Source organism: Nycticebus coucang, chromosome 9, assembly GCF_027406575.1.
Source record: "Nycticebus coucang isolate mNycCou1 chromosome 9, mNycCou1.pri, whole genome shotgun sequence".
Classification (NCBI taxonomy): Eukaryota; Metazoa; Chordata; class Mammalia; order Primates; family Lorisidae; genus Nycticebus; species Nycticebus coucang.
This window is the reverse complement of record NC_069788.1, coordinates 107,915,814-107,932,641: the sequence shown is the minus strand read 5'-3', so window position 1 is coordinate 107,932,641 and position 16,828 is coordinate 107,915,814. Positions and strand designations below refer to the sequence as shown.

The 16,828-nt window shown below is 44.0% G+C and overlaps 2 protein-coding genes across 2 annotated transcripts in view; one reads left to right on the top strand and one right to left on the bottom strand.

Annotated features, from left to right (window-relative positions):
* VIPAS39 (VPS33B interacting protein, apical-basolateral polarity regulator, spe-39 homolog) overlaps nucleotides 1-5,498 on the bottom strand; it is a 39,406-nt gene extending 33,908 nt beyond the window's left edge. The window contains exons 1-3 of the mRNA XM_053602476.1: nucleotides 5,480-5,498; nucleotides 1,961-2,053; nucleotides 939-1,041 (exon numbers count right to left, since the gene is read on the bottom strand). Of these exons, the coding sequence (XP_053458451.1) occupies nucleotides 939-1,041; nucleotides 1,961-2,053 (196 nt within the window). The 5' untranslated portion in view covers nucleotides 5,480-5,498. The remainder of the gene's footprint in view (nucleotides 1-938; nucleotides 1,042-1,960; nucleotides 2,054-5,479) is intronic.
* Nucleotides 5,499-6,175: 677 nt separating this feature from the next.
* AHSA1 (activator of HSP90 ATPase activity 1) lies at nucleotides 6,176-16,356 on the top strand. The gene is made up of 9 exons (XM_053601237.1): nucleotides 6,176-6,421; nucleotides 7,716-7,906; nucleotides 11,004-11,086; nucleotides 11,475-11,592; nucleotides 13,429-13,517; nucleotides 14,267-14,398; nucleotides 15,433-15,534; nucleotides 15,808-15,859; nucleotides 15,961-16,356. Exons 1-9 carry the CDS (start codon nucleotides 6,342-6,344, stop codon nucleotides 16,131-16,133), a joined length of 1,020 nt encoding a protein of 339 aa, XP_053457212.1. The 5' UTR covers nucleotides 6,176-6,341; the 3' UTR covers nucleotides 16,134-16,356.
* The last annotated feature ends 472 nt before the right edge of the window (nucleotides 16,357-16,828 follow it).

Genomic DNA, 16,828 nt, shown 5'->3' with positions numbered 1-16,828 from the left:
GTGCCTGTAGTCCCAGTTACTGGGAAGGTCAAGGCAGGAGGATCACTTGAACCCAGGATTTTGAGATTGCTGTGAGCTAGGTTGACACCATGACACTCTAGCCTGGGCAACAGAGTAAGACTCTGTCTCAAAAAAAAAAATCTTCAAAGTAAGATGGACCATCTGCAAGGTGTTAAGTGATACTATATAATAGCTGGGCACTGAAACTTTGTGGCCAAGAAAGTCAGTTCTGTCGACCAGTTCCAAGTATTTAAGTATTTCCCAAATATGACTATTTAATAGAATTACCTACAGTACTTATTAAAAATTGAGGATCCGCCTCTCCTCTCCTCTTCAGCTCAAGAACAGCTGAACATAATTTTGGGGATAAAGCCTAGGAATCTGTAATTCTTTTTTTCTTCTGAGACAGTTTCACCCTGTTACCCCAGGCTAGAGTGCTGTGGCATCAGCCTAGCTCACAGCAACCTCAAACTCCTATGCTTAAGCAATCCTCCTGCCTCTGCCTCCTGAGTAGCTGGACTATAGACATCTGCTATGGCACCCAGCTCATTTTTCTTTTTTAGTAGAGACGGGGTCTGGCACATGTTCAGGCTGGTCTCAAACTTCTGAGCTCAAGGGATCCTCCTACCTCAACATTCCAGAGCAGTAGGGTTACAGATGTGAGCCACTGCACCTAGCCACAAGGAATCTGTAATTTTAACAAGCCCCCAAGTGAGACTGAAACAGGACAGCAGACTTAGAGAGCTGTGATATGGGACCTAGTGCTGTATTTCCCCAAGTATCTACTACTGGGATTAAACTTCCAGATGTATGCGCTTCTGAAAATAGTCTTATCTCCTTGCTTTTCCCGACTAGCATTCAGGAGACAACCAAATGGAGTATCTATTAGTGACAAGAACCCCGAATATAAATCCCCTCCTAGGATCTCTTCTACTTACTTCCCACAGGTTCCCCACTCCAGCTGACTCGCTCCAAGTCATCATCATCATCATCATCCACGAAATCTCGAAGGCTATTCACTGCTCGCTTGGACTCCTTTAACTGTGGGGGAGACAAGGCAGGGTACTCAAGCACTCATCACTTCCCATCTCTCTCTTTGACCACCAAGAAGGCAGAGAGACTGGAACTTGAAGATGGCCAATACTTTCACCCTCTGCAATCTATAAAACCTAGCCTACTAGAAATTTGCCAAGCAAACAAAGTGCTTTTAAGTCAACACTATAATAGTGAGAGTGAGGGAAGAATCAAAGGCATTTTTGAGTTCTAATCACATTCCAGTGACTTGCTGTGTAAACCTGAGCGAATTTATTCACCTCTCCAACAATGAATCTGTTTCTCTATTGCAAAAGAGACACCATAAAGACAATTCTTCCACTCCAGCTCATCTTTCAGAAATAGTACATTATATCATATGAATGAAAGACTTGATCTTTTTTTTTTTTTTTTTTGAGACAGAGTCTCAAGCTGTAGCCCTGGGTAGAGTGCCATGGCATCACAGCTCATAGCAACCTCCAACTCTTGGGCTTAAGAGATTCTCTTGCCTCAGCCCCCCAAGTAGCTGGGACTAAAGGGGCCCACCACAATGCCTGGCTATTTTTTTGTTGCAGTTGTTATTGTTGTTTTAGCTGGCCTGGACTCAGTTCAAACCCACCAGCCTCCATGTATGCGACCAGCACCCTACCCCACTGAGCTACAGGTGCCACCTGACTTGATCTTCTTGAAAAAAATAATGAAAGGAATGAATCATCTTAAGAAGGTAAAGAAAGAAAGAGAGAAAGTCACTTTTTAAAATCCTTCCAACTTTTTCCTGAGGAGTTTTCTCCTTGATGGCTTTTTTAAACATCTGACTCCATACATTTCTGAGCCTAATGAAGACATGTTACCCAGGACCCAAAGGGAAGGGACCCTAGGGTACTACTGAGGAGGGTATGACCTTCAACAACTGTTTGTGGAAACCGACCTGTGAAAGCTCATCATCGTCATCATCAAAGGTGAAAGCCTTGAACTTGGAGCTGTTCCAATACTCCTCCTCATCACCCTTTGTCCGATTCATCTGGAATAAGAGAAAGAAAAATACAAATTCCTTTCTGGGTCTCGCAGATGAGCTCCAAAAGCTATAGGTTCCTTCATTACTAACTGCTCCCAGAAATAGGAATGTAGGAAAGAATCTGGCAAAATGAATATTGAACCTACAATATAAAATCAGATCCTTGGGTCTCCACCGATCAAATTGTACTTTTGATCCTCTCACTACACAGAAGTTTTTCATGTTATTCATTCCTAAAGCATCTACCTTGTATAAGGCACTCTCTTATGTGTTGTAAGAGACATAAAGAAGTGCAGGACATGGTCCTTTCCCTGAAGGACCCTCCAATAGTGCTGGAGTATTCAGCACAAGTAGGTATAAAAGCAATAGTACAAGGCAGGCAAATGTTTTAAGAATCCATCACAAACTTTGCTAAATAGATAAAGAAGATCAATCAAAGTATGCATGAAACAAATAAAAATTGCATTCATGTACTCAACAAATATCTATTGAGCACCATCTCTGTTCTAGATTCTGGGAATAGTGTGGTGAATAAAACTGACAAATATCTCACTTTTATGTGTGCTTTTTAAATGCCTACAAGAATGAACACAAAGTATCAAAAGGAGAATTATCTTGCCTTCGAATCATTTTATTAACAAGCATTAGCCAAAATTTTTGAAATGAGTAGGGCAAAAAAAAAAAATACATAAAGAACCAGTCAAAAGACACAAGGCCCTCTCGTAACTACTTTAAAATTAGATTTTATCCTGCAAGAACAAGTTTTGCCCTAGAATTACAAACTATCAATCCCAGATAGATTAAAGCAAAAACTATGGGCTTAAGCCAGTAACTACTTACCAAAACTTTCACAGTACCAAAAATAACTCCAAAGGCTGAACAGCATCAAATTCTAAAGGATCAATTTACTCTTCCTTTTATTTCAATAGCATCTTTTTTTTTCGAGACAGAGTCTCACTTTGTCACCCCTGGTAGAGAGCCATGGTGTCATAGCTCACAGTAACCTCAAACTCTTGGGCTCAAGTGATTCTCTTGCCTTAGCCTCCCAAGTAGCTGGGACTATAGGCATCCACCACAATGCCTGCCTATTTTCAGAGATGAGGTCTTGCTCTGGCTCAGGGTGGTCTCGAACTCATGAGCTCAGGCAATCCACACACTTCGGCCTGCAAGAGTGCTAGGATTACAGGCGTGAGCCACTGCACCCAGCCCTCAATATAATCTTTATTAATAAAAGTTTGAAAAAGCACCTATCATGGAAGCCTTGTTGAAGTTTCTGACAGACCTTAACATATTCTGTCACTTCCTGACTTTATTGACTTAGGTGATCTAGAGATGGCAAAGGTATGGTGGACACTTTCTACTATCTGGTCTTTGTTCATACAGACATCACTAATTGATTTCTACTGAACCCAAATGTTGCTTAAAAATGCTTCTCTGTATTAAAAAAAAAATGGCAGACATAATGAAATCATCCCTCATGGTGATAGGCATTGTAGTCGGGCAGCCTAGAAGTCAAACCTTGGTTCCTCCCATTCAAGTAAACTGGATAAATTATTTTACTTTAAGCCTTGGAGGAAATTATATCCTACCTCACAGGATTGCAGTGAAGAATAAAAAATAGACATAGGTCTCAGAAAATACCTATAAAAGTGTCTAGCAGAAAGTATATACTACAGTATTAAATATCTGACATCTCTCATTTTGGTTTCCTTATCTATAAAATGGGCATAACAGATAACCTACCTCACAGAATTGCTATGAGGATTAAACTAGTTAATACATTTAAGTGCTCAGTGCCTGACACAAAATTAATGCTCAGTATTAACTTTTATTATTAATACATTGTTACAGTATCATGGAAAAAGCTTAAAAAACACTTTTGAGAGATCCTAAAGATTAAATATATATATATGTATATTTTTAGTTTAGTTTTTTTTTTTTTTTGAGATAGTGTCTCACTTTGTCACTCAGCAGAGTGCCATGGTGTCATCATAGCTCACGGCAACCTCAAACTCTTGGGCTCAAGCAATCCCCTTGCCTCAGCCTTCCAAATAGCTGGGACTTTTTAGAGACAGGGTCTCCCTCTTGCTGAGGCTGGTCTTGAACTCCTGAGCTCAGGCAATTCACCCACATCAGCTTCCCAGAGTGCAAGGATTACAGGCATGAACCACTGTGCCGGCTTTATTTACTTAAATTATTTTTGGTAGAGACAGGGTCTCACCATGTTGCCCAGGCTAGTCTCAAACTCCTAGCCTCAAGTGATTTCCATCTCAACCTCCCAAAGCACCAGGATTACAGGAATGAACCACCATGCCAGGCCAAAAAATGAACAATACGAAAATTCTGAAAGCAACTACAAACACTTAAGGCGTGCATAGAACATATAAATGTCTCTGGCACACATGCCAGTTCATAAAGCACTTTATCATTCATTTGATTTTCAGAACTATTCTGTAACGTTGGCCTGGCAGATTCCATCCCCATTTCACTAATGAGGAAAATGAGGCACACAAGTGTGAAGTATCTAAGGCACCTTGTTAATCACTCCTATTCCAGAGTATAATCCAAGTATTCTGGCTGCTAGACCATTTCCACTGTCTTGAATGGTCCTTCTACCTACCTATTTTTCACTCTCAGAAAAAGTAGGGCAGATCATTCCTTCAGTAAATATCCACAAGTAGGCATAGAATGTACCTAACAGACCCAATAATCTGCCAGAGAATTTCTGGAATCCTTCTTAGCCATGCAATGGCAGTGGATATCGGACACAATTTGTAATTCTAGTCCTAAATGAGAAACTAGGTTGGTAGAGATAATGATTAAATGGTCTAGGAGTTAGAAAGCAATCAGGTACAATTTTAAGAGTGACTGCGAAACATGCTTCAAAATACAATAAAACCTCCCCTACAATGGCCACCTCTTTAAGTTGACCTCATCTTCATAGACCAGACAAGCGCCACATGAACTCAATGGAAGGTCCTTATGTTGACCATCTCCTTACATTGACCAATTTATTACAGTCCTTCCGGCAGTCAACTTACGGAAGTCATACTGTTGTTATTTCAAAAGACTGTCCCCTATTTACTGAGCGCCCACAAAGTAGGGTGACATCTGAGGCGAGAAGAGGAACACGACATAGGAAAACAGAAGGATCAGCAAAAACCCCACCACCGAGACGCTCCCTGACTCGGGACACTCCAAAACCCAACCCCTGAGATGTGAGAGCGGGTTTCAGTTTTCACCTCCCCAGTTATCGCCTCACTCTACAGGCGAGGCTTGCGAACTGAAACTGGGGACCGTGAATTCAACCACGACGGCTACATCCAGACAGCCACGGAGCTGCCACCGTGGCCAGAGCCCGGCGGATCCCGAGAGGAGTGAACGTTCATTCAGAACGAAATGTCCGCTTCTGGATCAAATGTCAGGGCTCACTCGCAGCCCCAACCCAAGGCGTAGTCCAGCTCCCGAGGGTCGCCCCGACCAGAAGAGTGTCAGGCCTGGGATGGCAGGGGCGGGGGGACTCCTCATAAAAGAGGAGGAAAGAGTCAAGATCTGGAGAGGCTGCAGATACGCGGCCCCAGGGGATTGGGTCACCCTCACCTCTTCCACATCGAGCCCTCCCTCTCAGGACAGCGCCAGCCTCCGCCACCGCTGGACCAGCCTTTTTAGTCAGGCAGTGCGACATAGAGAAGGGGCGGAAGGTGACTGTCCCGGGGCGGAGGGTGACAACACGAGTAAAGAAAGGGACGCAAGGCATGCTGGAAGTTGTAGTTTCCTCTGCCGCTGTCAGGCTTGGTCCGCGGGAACCAAGGGGTTTCTGAACTACAACCCCCAGAAACCCCAGCGCAACTCGTAGGTCATTTCCTTTACTGCCAGGGCGACCTTCCGCGGTTAGGCAGCGGATCACTAACGAAACTACGACTCCCATAAGGCTTAGCAGGGCCAATTTAGACTACGGGAAAACAATGACGTGAGTTCTTTGTTTTCCTACGGGTGAGAAACGGTTGTGTGAGTGGGTTTTGCGCCCCTTTGGGGAGAACCTGAGGGAACTTGAAGGAATTTTAGAACAAGCGGAACCTTCGGCGCGGCAAGTTGGGACGGAAGTACCCGGTGGGAGTGGGGAGGAGCCGGAAGTTAAGGCAGGGAGGGGGTGGGGTGGAGGGAAAAGCAAGCAAGGAGGTGCTTGCGGCCGCTTCTAGTAGTTTCCAGACGCCGCCGGGCCACTGGCACCAAGCGGTCCTCAGGCTGTGGCTGCGGCTGCCGAGGAGCTGGTGGCGGCGCGATAGGCGAGCCGATGGCCAAGTGGGGTGAGGGCGACCCACGCTGGATCGTGGAGGAGCGGGCGGACGCCACCAACGTCAACAACTGGCACTGGTGAGGTCCAATAAATCGGGCCTAGGGAGCGCTGCGGCCGGGCCAGGGTTTTGGGGTTCCTGAAACCTCGGCCTTGCCTGGACGTGGGGGAGGGTCCTTTTTGTGGAAGAGTTCCGTAGTCCCAGGCCTCTTCTCCACGTCCGGGCCTCCGTCTCAGTGTTTGAGGAGAGGGAGGTCGAAGTGGAGGGCTGCAACCTAAAGGAGGGGTTTCGGGAGACAAGAAGATAACGCCCTACTGTGCGGCATCCTGCCGGAGCAGGGAGATGTTTCCTGCACGTGGCCCGAGGAGTCAGTGAGACACAAACCTCCTTTGATTGTGTAGAGATTGCTGTGGAAGGGTGGAGGTCTGCAATTCTTATTTGGCGCCTTGCAGTGAAATTAAGTGTCATTTCCAGGGGACCACTGCCTCAATTAGGCGGGAGTAGGTCTAGAACATGTTCTGCAGGTGCTGAGACCTGAGTGATACTGTAGACGCTGCGGCCTCTAACCCGGAACTATTAAGTTGCTTGTGTTAATCACTCCAGGTTGCCGGGCAGTCATGGTTTTGTAACCTGACCGTTCTTAAAATCCTGCCCTCCTTTGGTGAAATCTTACAGAAGTAATTATTTCCTTATCTTTGAACTCCAGTGAACTTTGTTCATACTGTATATATTGTATTTTTGGTTTATTGCAGCTCTTTTTTTTGCTGTTTCCTCTTAATAAGTATGAAGGCAAATAGTGATTTTTCTTCTCTGTATCTCAGCTTGTGGCCTCTCCTCTTAAAGTGCATGGAGTACTTGACCTAATTTTATTTTGAAGCCCTGGACTTAAAACGTTTTTGTGGCCATCTAGAGGGCATAGAATTTGTGGGAAGTTTATAGAAGTCCGAATTTGACAAGTCATAACACTGTACTAATGAACTCAAGGTTATCAGTTTATTCCTTATTGGGACTTTTATCCAGATAACTATGTGGAGTGATCCAGTCTGTTCCTGACTTCAGCAACAAGTGCACAGTTTTCTACTTGCTTAAATGGGGGCTTTATGTTAAAGTGTCAGGTAATCCCCAGGACCATGCTAAGAAAGGAAAGCATAATTTTCCATTTAGTTTATATCATTCTCTGCAGACTTTGTGTTCACAGCATGTAACCCCTTGTCTTCCTAAAAGAACATAGCATGTTTTGCGGGCATATTGGAGTGGAACTGAGAGTTGTGTTCTTTTGAAAGAGAGGCCAGTCTTTGACTTTGCACTCTCTTACATAGAACTGTGTATCCTCCTTCTGATTGCTGATCCTTAGCTTTGTTTCTGTTCTGCAGGACAGAGAGAGATGCTTCAAATTGGTCCACAGAGAAGCTGAAAACACTGTTCCTGGCAGTGCAGATACAGAATGAGGAAGGCAAGTGTGAGGTGACAGAAGTGAGTAAGCTTGATGGAGAAGCATCTATTAACAACCGCAAAGGCAAACTTATCTTCTTTTATGAGTGGAGCATCAAACTAAACTGGACAGGTAAGTCTTAGCTGGGCTCTCAGGGAAGAGATTAACAGTATTTCAGTTGAGCTGTTAAGTAGCTGGAGAGAACAGTTATTGAGGAATTAAGAACTCTTGAAAGGAGAAGGCAAATAGTGAAGCTTTGGAGCCCTTCACAAAGCAGTACTGGGTGATAAAATTTCTCTGCCACTGATTTAAATATTTGGATTTTCTTTCTCTGGGTCTTAAGTCCCATCAGTGAAATGGCTGAGCCACTGCATCTTTGGGCCTTGGTCCGTATTGGGACACATAGGGTGTTTTTTTGAGACAGAGTCTCACTCTTGCCCCAGACTAGAGCACCATGGTGTTAGCCTATCTAATAGCAACCTCAAACTCCTAGGTTGAAACAATCCTGCGTCAGCTTCCTGAGTAGCTGGGACCCCAGGCTCATGGCTAATTTTTCTGTTTTTCATAGACAGGGTCTTATTCTTGCTTAGGTTGGACTCCAACTCCTCAAGGGGATCCTCCTACCTCAGCCTCCCAGAGTGCTAGGATTAGAAGTGTGAGCTCCTGCAACTGGCCTTATAAGATGGTATTTTCTTTCTTTCTTTCTTTTTTCTTTTTTTGAGACAAGAATTGTCGCCCTGGGTAGAGTGCTGGGGCATCATAGCTCACAGCAATCTCCAACTCTTTTTCTTTATTTTTTATTTTTTTTTTTTTTGAGACAGTCTCACTATGTCACAGCAGCCTTAAACTTTTGGGCTTAAGCGATTCTCTTGCTTCAGCCTCCCAAGTAGCTGGGACTACAGGTGCCCTCTACAACCCCCAGCTATTTTTTGTTGTTGTTGTCATTATATAGCGGGCCTGGGCCAGCTTTGAACCCACCAGCCCTGGTGCGTGTGGCCAGCACCTTAACCGCTGAGCTACAGGGTCTGAGCCAATAACCTCCCACTCTTGGGCTCAGGTGATCCTCTTGCCTTAATTTTTCTATTTTTAGTAGAGACAAGGTCTCGCGTCTGCTCAGGCTGGTCTCAAACTCAAGAACTTGAGCTGTCCATCACACCCGGCTGAAGGTGGTATTTTCTCAGATGAACTACACTTCTTATGAATGATATAAAGGGAAAGGGTTTTAGTCTTTTTCACTCTCGCCAGTGTAAATCTAACAGATTAGATTAGATCAATGTGCTAAAGAAACTTGAGTGCGACTATAATTTGGGGCTGTTTTATCTGTCTTCTAGTTAAATGTCTTTGTATGACATTAGAAAAGAATTGGGGTGATGCAGTTGCCCTACTTGACTGGTCCTGACTCTCGGGAAGCTGAATGTAAAAAAGCACTAAAGCTGGGTGGCGCCTGTGGCTCAAGGAGTAGGGCACCGGTCCCATATGCCGGAGGTGGCGGGTTCAAACCAAGCCTCGGCCAAAAATCACACACACACACACACAAAAAAAAGCACTAAAGCTAAAGGAATATGAGATAGCATAGGGCATAGCATGAAATGAATTTGTGCTTTGAGAAACTTTTCTTGAGTGAATGGTTATAAAGAGGAGTGAAAGTAGATACATCTCTCCATGATTTTTAGTTTTATAAAATACACTTAAAACATAGTAGTCTACAAGGAATCTTAGGTCTATCTTGTTATCCAGTCCCCTTTTTATAGATTGAGAAACTGAGGCTGTAGAGAAGCAAAGGTAAATGTTGGTTAATTTTTAAATAGTTCTGCACTAGAGCTCAATGTAAGCGATCCTAAAGATCACTGAACTGTGCAAAATAACTCAATAAAAACACAGGGCTTATAGAGAAAAGATGAGAGTAGGGACATAATACCCCAGAACTTCATCAGTGACATGTTTTTAAAAATACAGGAACTGGGGCGGCGCCTGTGGCTCAGTGAGTAGGGCGCCGACCCCATATGCCGAGGGTGGCGGGTTCCGACCCAGCCCTGGCCAAACTGCAACAGAAAAATAGCCGGGCGTTGTGGCGCACGCCTGTAGTCCCAGCTGCTCAGGAGGCTGAGGCAAGAGAATCGCGTAAGCCCAAGAGTTAGAGGTTGCTGTGAGCCGTGTGACGCCATGGCACTCTACCCAAGGGCGGTACAGTGAGACTCTGTCTCTACAAAAAAGAAAAAAATACAGGAACTGCCTCAGTGCCTGTAGCTCAGCAGTTAGGGTGCCGGCCACATACATTGACGCTGGCGGGTTCAAACCTGGCCCAGGCCTGCCAAACAACGATAGCAGCTACAACAAAAAAGTAGCTGGGCATTGATGGAGGGCACCTGTAGTCCCAGCTCCTTGGGAGGCTGAGGCAAGAGAATCTCTTAAGCCCAAGAGTTTGAGTTTGCTGTGAGCTGTGACATAGCACTCTACAGAAGGTGACATAGTGAGACTCTTGTCTCAAAAAAAAAAAAAAAATAGAAACTAAAAATTGGTAGCCCAGATTTATACATGTGAAGTAGTAAAATATATAAATATACTATGGTAAATACGGTGCTTTACCATGAAAAAGACTTAAAGTTTACTTGTGAAAGTGTGAATGTCAGAAAAGGGCCTGAGGGCTATTGTGAAGCGGTGGAAAGAGGTCATCTTTAGTGAAAGTGAAGTTACACCATCAGATGTAGATAGGTGTGGCTTACAACACACATGAACTGGGGATTTGGCAGATAGATATTTGAGATATGTTTTATGTGTTCCTGTGCTGCTAGATACAATATTCTGTGTTCATCTAGTATATCTCATGGATGAAATCACATTTAAGGAAATGTGAAATTCTCATAATCAAATTGTTCCTTGATACATCAATTGCAATGGAATACACACTTTCAAAACAAGTATTCTAGCAAAATTGGCTTATGACCCAAATCCTCCCTGGTAGAATTCATGCTAGTATCAGATCTGTGTAGCTTTCAGTCCTATAGTGTAATGACGTGGTTGGTCTCCAGTAAACTGGTGAGGAAAGACATTTCTTATGAGGTGGGTGGGGTTAATTGCATCTTTGCATTTGGCATGTGGCATTCTCTCAGAAAAAAGAGGATCAGTTTTGCTGTCCACAAGAAGAACAATTGGAGCAGTAGTTAGAGTCCCAGAGCGGAGACCTTTCCCACAGAGGAGGAAACTAATGGTATTGCATTGCTTTTCACAGGTACTTCTAAGTCAGGAGTTCAGTACAAGGGACATGTGGAGATCCCCAATTTGTCTGATGAAAACGATGTGGATGAAGTAGAGGTTTGTGCTTCCTGACTCATCTGAGTCCTCTATATCCTCTTATTCTCAAATTAGAAAAATGACCTCTCATTCAAGGTTAATAGCCCAGGCGTGGTTCAAGCATTTAGAACCCCAGTCTGTAGATGGATTTCTAGGTATGTGGTGCCATTGCAAACTTCCAGAGCAACTTGAACTTGTTCATAATTGCTTTAGCTAGTAACATGGGTTCTAACCTTCACCACTGGCAAAGAGGACTCAAGAAGGAACGCTAATGGGGATTGTATGAATACCCCAACCTTTGTGCATTTCCTTTGGAAATGTCAGCAGTTATCTGATTACTCAGCACCCATATTCCATAATGAGGGTGCTCCTCAAGTTATTTACCACCTACTTCTGATCTTTCACTCAGATTAGTGTGAGCCTTGCCAAAGATGAGCCTGACACAAATCTCGTGGCCTTAATGAAGGAAGAAGGGGTGAAACTTCTAAGAGAAGCAATGGGAATTTACATCAGCACCCTCAAAACAGGTATCCCTTGAGTAGTTATATAAGCCTTAAGGAGGTAGTTTTACACTTATCAGACTCTGGTTAAGGGTCCTGACAATCCTTTCTTTGACAAATGGGTAAAGATTTGGGGGAGGGTCCTTATTTTAGTCAGTCTCTAAGCTTTGAGTGAGGGAAAGATCTAGAGCTGTGTTGTCTAATATGTTGGTTATTAAGCACTTGAAATATGAGTAGACCAAATTAAGATGTGCTGCGAGTAAAAATACACAGTGGATTTGCAGACTCAATACAGAAAACCAATGTAAGTTGTCAGTTATTTCTTGATAATGGATAACATGTGCAAGTGAGAGTTCAAATATGTGTTAGGTTGATTTCACTTTATTTATTTATTTATTTATGAAATAAGGTCTTAAACTTAGAGCCTCAGGCAGTCCACACACCTGAGTAGAGAATTATGGGCATGTGCCACTGTACCCAGCTTCATTTAACTTCTTAGTGTGGCTACCAGAAATTTTAAAATTATATTTAAGATCATGTTATATTTCTTCCTTTCTTTGTTGTTGTGGGTCTTTTTTTTTTTTCCCTTGTGAGATAGAGTCTCACCCGGTTATCCCAGGCTAGAGTGCTGTGGCATCAGAGCTCGCTGCAACCTCTCAAGCGATCCTGTTGCCTCAGCCTCCCAAGTAGCTGGGACTATAGGCATCTTTTTGTTCGTTTGTTTTAAGGAGTTGGAGGTCTCACTTTATTACCTAGGCTAAAGTGCAGTGGCACAATCGTAGCTCATTTTAGTCTCGAACTCTTGGGCTCCTTCTACCTCAGCCTCTCAAGTGTCTAGGACAAGTGCCAGCCACCAAGACCAGCTCTGTATTTCTATTGAGCAGTGCTGAATCTATCTAAAGACTTGGCATCCCTGGACTTAATTGCATGAGAAGAGTCCTGGACTATTTTGTTCATTTGGGTTTTTTTTGTTTGTGTGTTTGTTTTGGGGAGATAGAATCTCACTCTGTCACCCATTAGCATCATCATAGCTCACTGCAGCCTCAATCTCCTGGGCTCTAGTGATCCTCCTGCCGTGCCTTCCGCCTCCATCCCCCCAGTAGTTAGGACTAAGGATGTGCACGACCACACCTGGCTAGTTTTTTTTGTACAAATAGGGCCTTGCTGTCTTGTCCAGACTGGTCTTGAACTCCTGGCCTCAAGGAATCCTCCTGCCTCAGCCTCCCAAAGTGCTGGGTTTAACAGGTGTGAAACACCATGCCCAGCCTAGGTTATCTTTGCTGTGCATTCTCCAGGGATTTTAGGTGATTAGACTAAAGGTCAGTTTAGTTTTCCCTTGGGATTCCATTTCTGCCGGTCTATTCTGATATTAGTGTTAGAGGTTTGTATAATGACCATGAAAAGAACCAGCATAGAAGATGATACCTTTTGGGGGAAAAAGGGGACCAGCCTTCCAATGCTGTATGGCTGTCTTACAGAGATAAGGCAGAGTGGGAGGGGGAGGGTACTTAACATGTGGGATCTACAAATAATGGGTACTCTTGAAGTATTGGGAGTGCCACTTCATTCACTGGCTATCTTCTCTAGTAGACTTGGCATATATTTAACAAGTTGCAATGCTTCCAGTTGAGTTCATAGTTTAAGGTTTTTAAGATAATCCCAGTGGACATACTGTAGTCTGTAACATACACTCAGATACCTGTCTGATGTAGACCAAAGGTAAAGATGTAAAATAGCCTTTTCCTTCTCTGGCTATAACCTCATTCTGGGTTAAGGGGGCTGTGTTCGCCAAGCTATAATGAAGCTCCAGTTCTCAGCTACTAAAAAATAACTTCCATGAGCTGGGATTTTATTTCTTTTCAGAGTTTACCCAAGGCATGATCTTACCTACAGTGAATGGAGAATCAGTAGACCCAGTGGGGCAGCCAGCATTGAAAACTGAAGAACGCAAGGTAAATGAGGTTGGGTGGGAGACTGCCTCCTTAGTTCCACATCTTATCTCCTTGCTGATCCTAACTTGTAAGCCAGAGCAGTCTATGATCCACTCATGGTCCTTTTTAGTTGTCTACCCATCTTTAATCTGGTTTTTCCTCATTTATACAGACTCCCAGAGCAAACAGAAGCCATTGAGGATTTCAAAATCTGGCTCTTGATTGCATTTAACACAGGATGGTCTTCACTTACATGAGTTCTCAATATTTCTCACTGGGGTATAAGTATCAAGGGTTAGACTTCAGTCATCAGGAAATTGATCGATCTTACCTTGTTTGCAGGGTGTGCAGATATTTTATCTACAGATGGAACTTCTGGGGTTAAGCTTAGCACTAGGTTTGCAGTCCTGCTGTTTTTTTGTTAGCACAGTGAAAGTGAGGAGAAAATTGCTTCCAGCTATTTAAGCATAGAAATTCTGTTTGACAATTACACTAAGCTCTTTAGAAATGCCTAATGATTTGACTTTGGCTGATAGGTTTTTAAATAAGTGTCAGTCTTCCTCCTGGAGTGCTTGAAGATGAAAATTTTTGTGAGAATGAATGGTAGATTTGTCACTGAAGCCATGCTGGTTGAGGTTGTTCCATTACTCTAAAGCAGTGATTCTCAACCTTCCTAATGCCACGGCCCTTTAATACAGTTTCTGTGGGTCGCAACCCACAGGTTGAGAACCGCTGCTCTAAACCAACCATTTTCACCACCACTTTTACAGGCTAAGTCCTCCGTTTCTTCAAAAACCCAGGCCAGACCTGTTGGTGTCAAAATCCCCACTTGTAAAATCACCCTTAGAGAAACCTTCCTGACATCACCAGAGGAGCTCTATAGAGTGTTTACCACCCAAGAGGTAAGTAAGATCTTATCCTTTAGGCCTCATGCCATCTGCTATTCTAGGTGACCCAGCCACATGCAGAGGAGGTACTACTATGACTGGACCCATGAGGCATTCCTAGTTTAAGTAGAAACAAAAGAAAAACAACTTGGTTCAATCCACTCATTGAAGTGGATTTTCCCTTTTTTTTCTCTTCTAGTTCTAGTTGTGGGTCAGGTAAATGGGAACTATTCAGAATTTTTCTTTTTTGTTGTTTTTGAGGTGGTGGGGTTTGAGATGGTCTCACTCTGCACCCTGGCTTTGAGTGCTGTGGCATCATAGCCCACTGCAACCTCAAACCCCTGGGCTTCAACGCTTCTTTTGCCTCAGCCTCCTAAGTAACTGGGACTACAGGCTCCTGCCACATTGCCTGACTGTTGTTTTAGAGATGGGGTCTCACTCTTGGTCAGGTTTATTTCAAACTCCTGAGCTCAGGGGATCCACCTGCCTCAGCCTCCCAGAGTGCTAGGATTACGGGCCTGGCCTACAAGATCATTCTTGTTAGAAAAGTGGGTCCCTTGGCTTGGCGCCTGTGGCTCAAATGGTTAAGGTGCCAGCCACATACACTTGAGCTGGCAGGTTCGAATCCAGCCCGGGGCCCGCCAAACAAGAATGATGGCTGCAACCAAAAAGTAGCTGGGCGTTGTGGTGGGCGCCTGTAGTCCCAGTACTTGGGAGGGGGAGGCAGGAAAATCGCTTGAGCCCAGGAGTTGGAGGTTGCTGTGAGCTGTGATGCCACGGCACTCTACCTAGGGTGACTGCTTGAGGCTCTGTCTCAAAAAAAAAAAAAGAAAAGAAAAGTGAGTCCCAGGTAATGACATCCTGGATTAAGAAAGAATTTCTGAAGTCAAATCCTAGTCTGTAATGGAAGAGAATTAGAGGGCGACCCATTGGGCATATTGGCATCTTTGGAAATGAGAGTTGAGCCATTCAGGCTTCAGCTGGCATTTGCTTCTGGATCTAACTAAAAACCATATTCTCCTTGGCCCTTTTTTTTTTCTTTCTTAAAGTTGGTTCAGGCCTTTACCCATGCTCCTGCAATGATAGAAGCAGACAAAGGTGGGAAGTTTCAGATGGTAGATGGCAACGTCTCTGGAGAATTTACTGATTTGGTGAGTATCTGTTGGCCCAGACCCCGGTTATAGCCTCTGTCTGATCAGATGAGTAACGTGTTACTTTTCTAAGCTCTAGGTAAAATTTAAGGCTTTAACCTCTTTGGCTAAAACTGTTTTGTTTGTCCAAAGAATGTGGCTATTTGAATTTTCTTGCAAATAATATGACTGCATAGATGACAGTTTCTGTAGGAAAGGGCAGATGGCTAATCCTAGCTGGGATTGGGTACATTATAAGTCTACAGTATGGACTGAACTCTTTGATTATTTTAGGTTCCTGAGAAACATATTATAATGAAGTGGAGGTTTAAAACTTGGCCAGAGGGTAAGTAATGCCATTACCCTCAGAAGTTTTTGTTTTCACCCTAGTTTTAAACCCAGATGGAATCTCTGGATCTGAAACTCTCCTCTCTGCTTTTCCCCCAGGGCATTTTGCCACCATCACCTTGACCTTCACTGATAAGAATGGAGAGACTGAGGTGTGCATGGAAGGCCGAGGCATCCCTTCTCCTGAGGAAGAGCGGACACGTCAGGGCTGGCAGCGGTACTATTTTGAGGGCATCAAACAGACCTTTGGCTATGGTGCACGCTTATTTTAGGGCCAGCAGCAGGGGGCTCCAGCCTGCCCATCACTTCAGTCCAGTCTTCGCCTGACTGGTGCTTGTGACTCACAGGATTGTACCATCCCAGCCGCTAACTTGGGGCCAGGGCCCCTCCCCTCCACAAATACCTTGGGTTTGTGCATGTTTTCTGCTGGGTGGGATCAGAGGGCAATTTCTCTTTTATGTGTACATATGCTAAATAAAAGTAATTTAAAAAACATGCATGTGTGGATCATGTGTTTGGGTAGCTGATATTCAAGGTTCCTTGAAGGTTTTGAATTAAAAAAAAAAAAAAAAAAAAGATGGGCTCTGTGCCTATAACTCAGCCAGTAGGGCGCCAGCCACATACACCTGAGCTGATGGGTTTGAACCCAGCCCTGGCCTGCCAAACGACAGCTACATAGCCGGGCCTTGTGGCCGGCGCCTGTAGTCCCAGCTACTTGGGAGACGGAGGTAAGAGACTTGCTTAAGCCCAAGCATTTGAGGTTGCTGAGAGCTGTGATGCCATGGCACTCTACCGAGGGTGACAATAAGACTGTTTCAAAAATAAAACACCAAGATGGGTTAGAAGGGCTCTCTGTTCTGGGTAAGTGTAGGTATTTAAAAGGCAAAAAGAGCCTACTTCTCACTACCATTTTTAAGTCTTGTTTCTTGCTATAAAAGGGGGAGTGCTGGTACTCTGGGGTAAACAG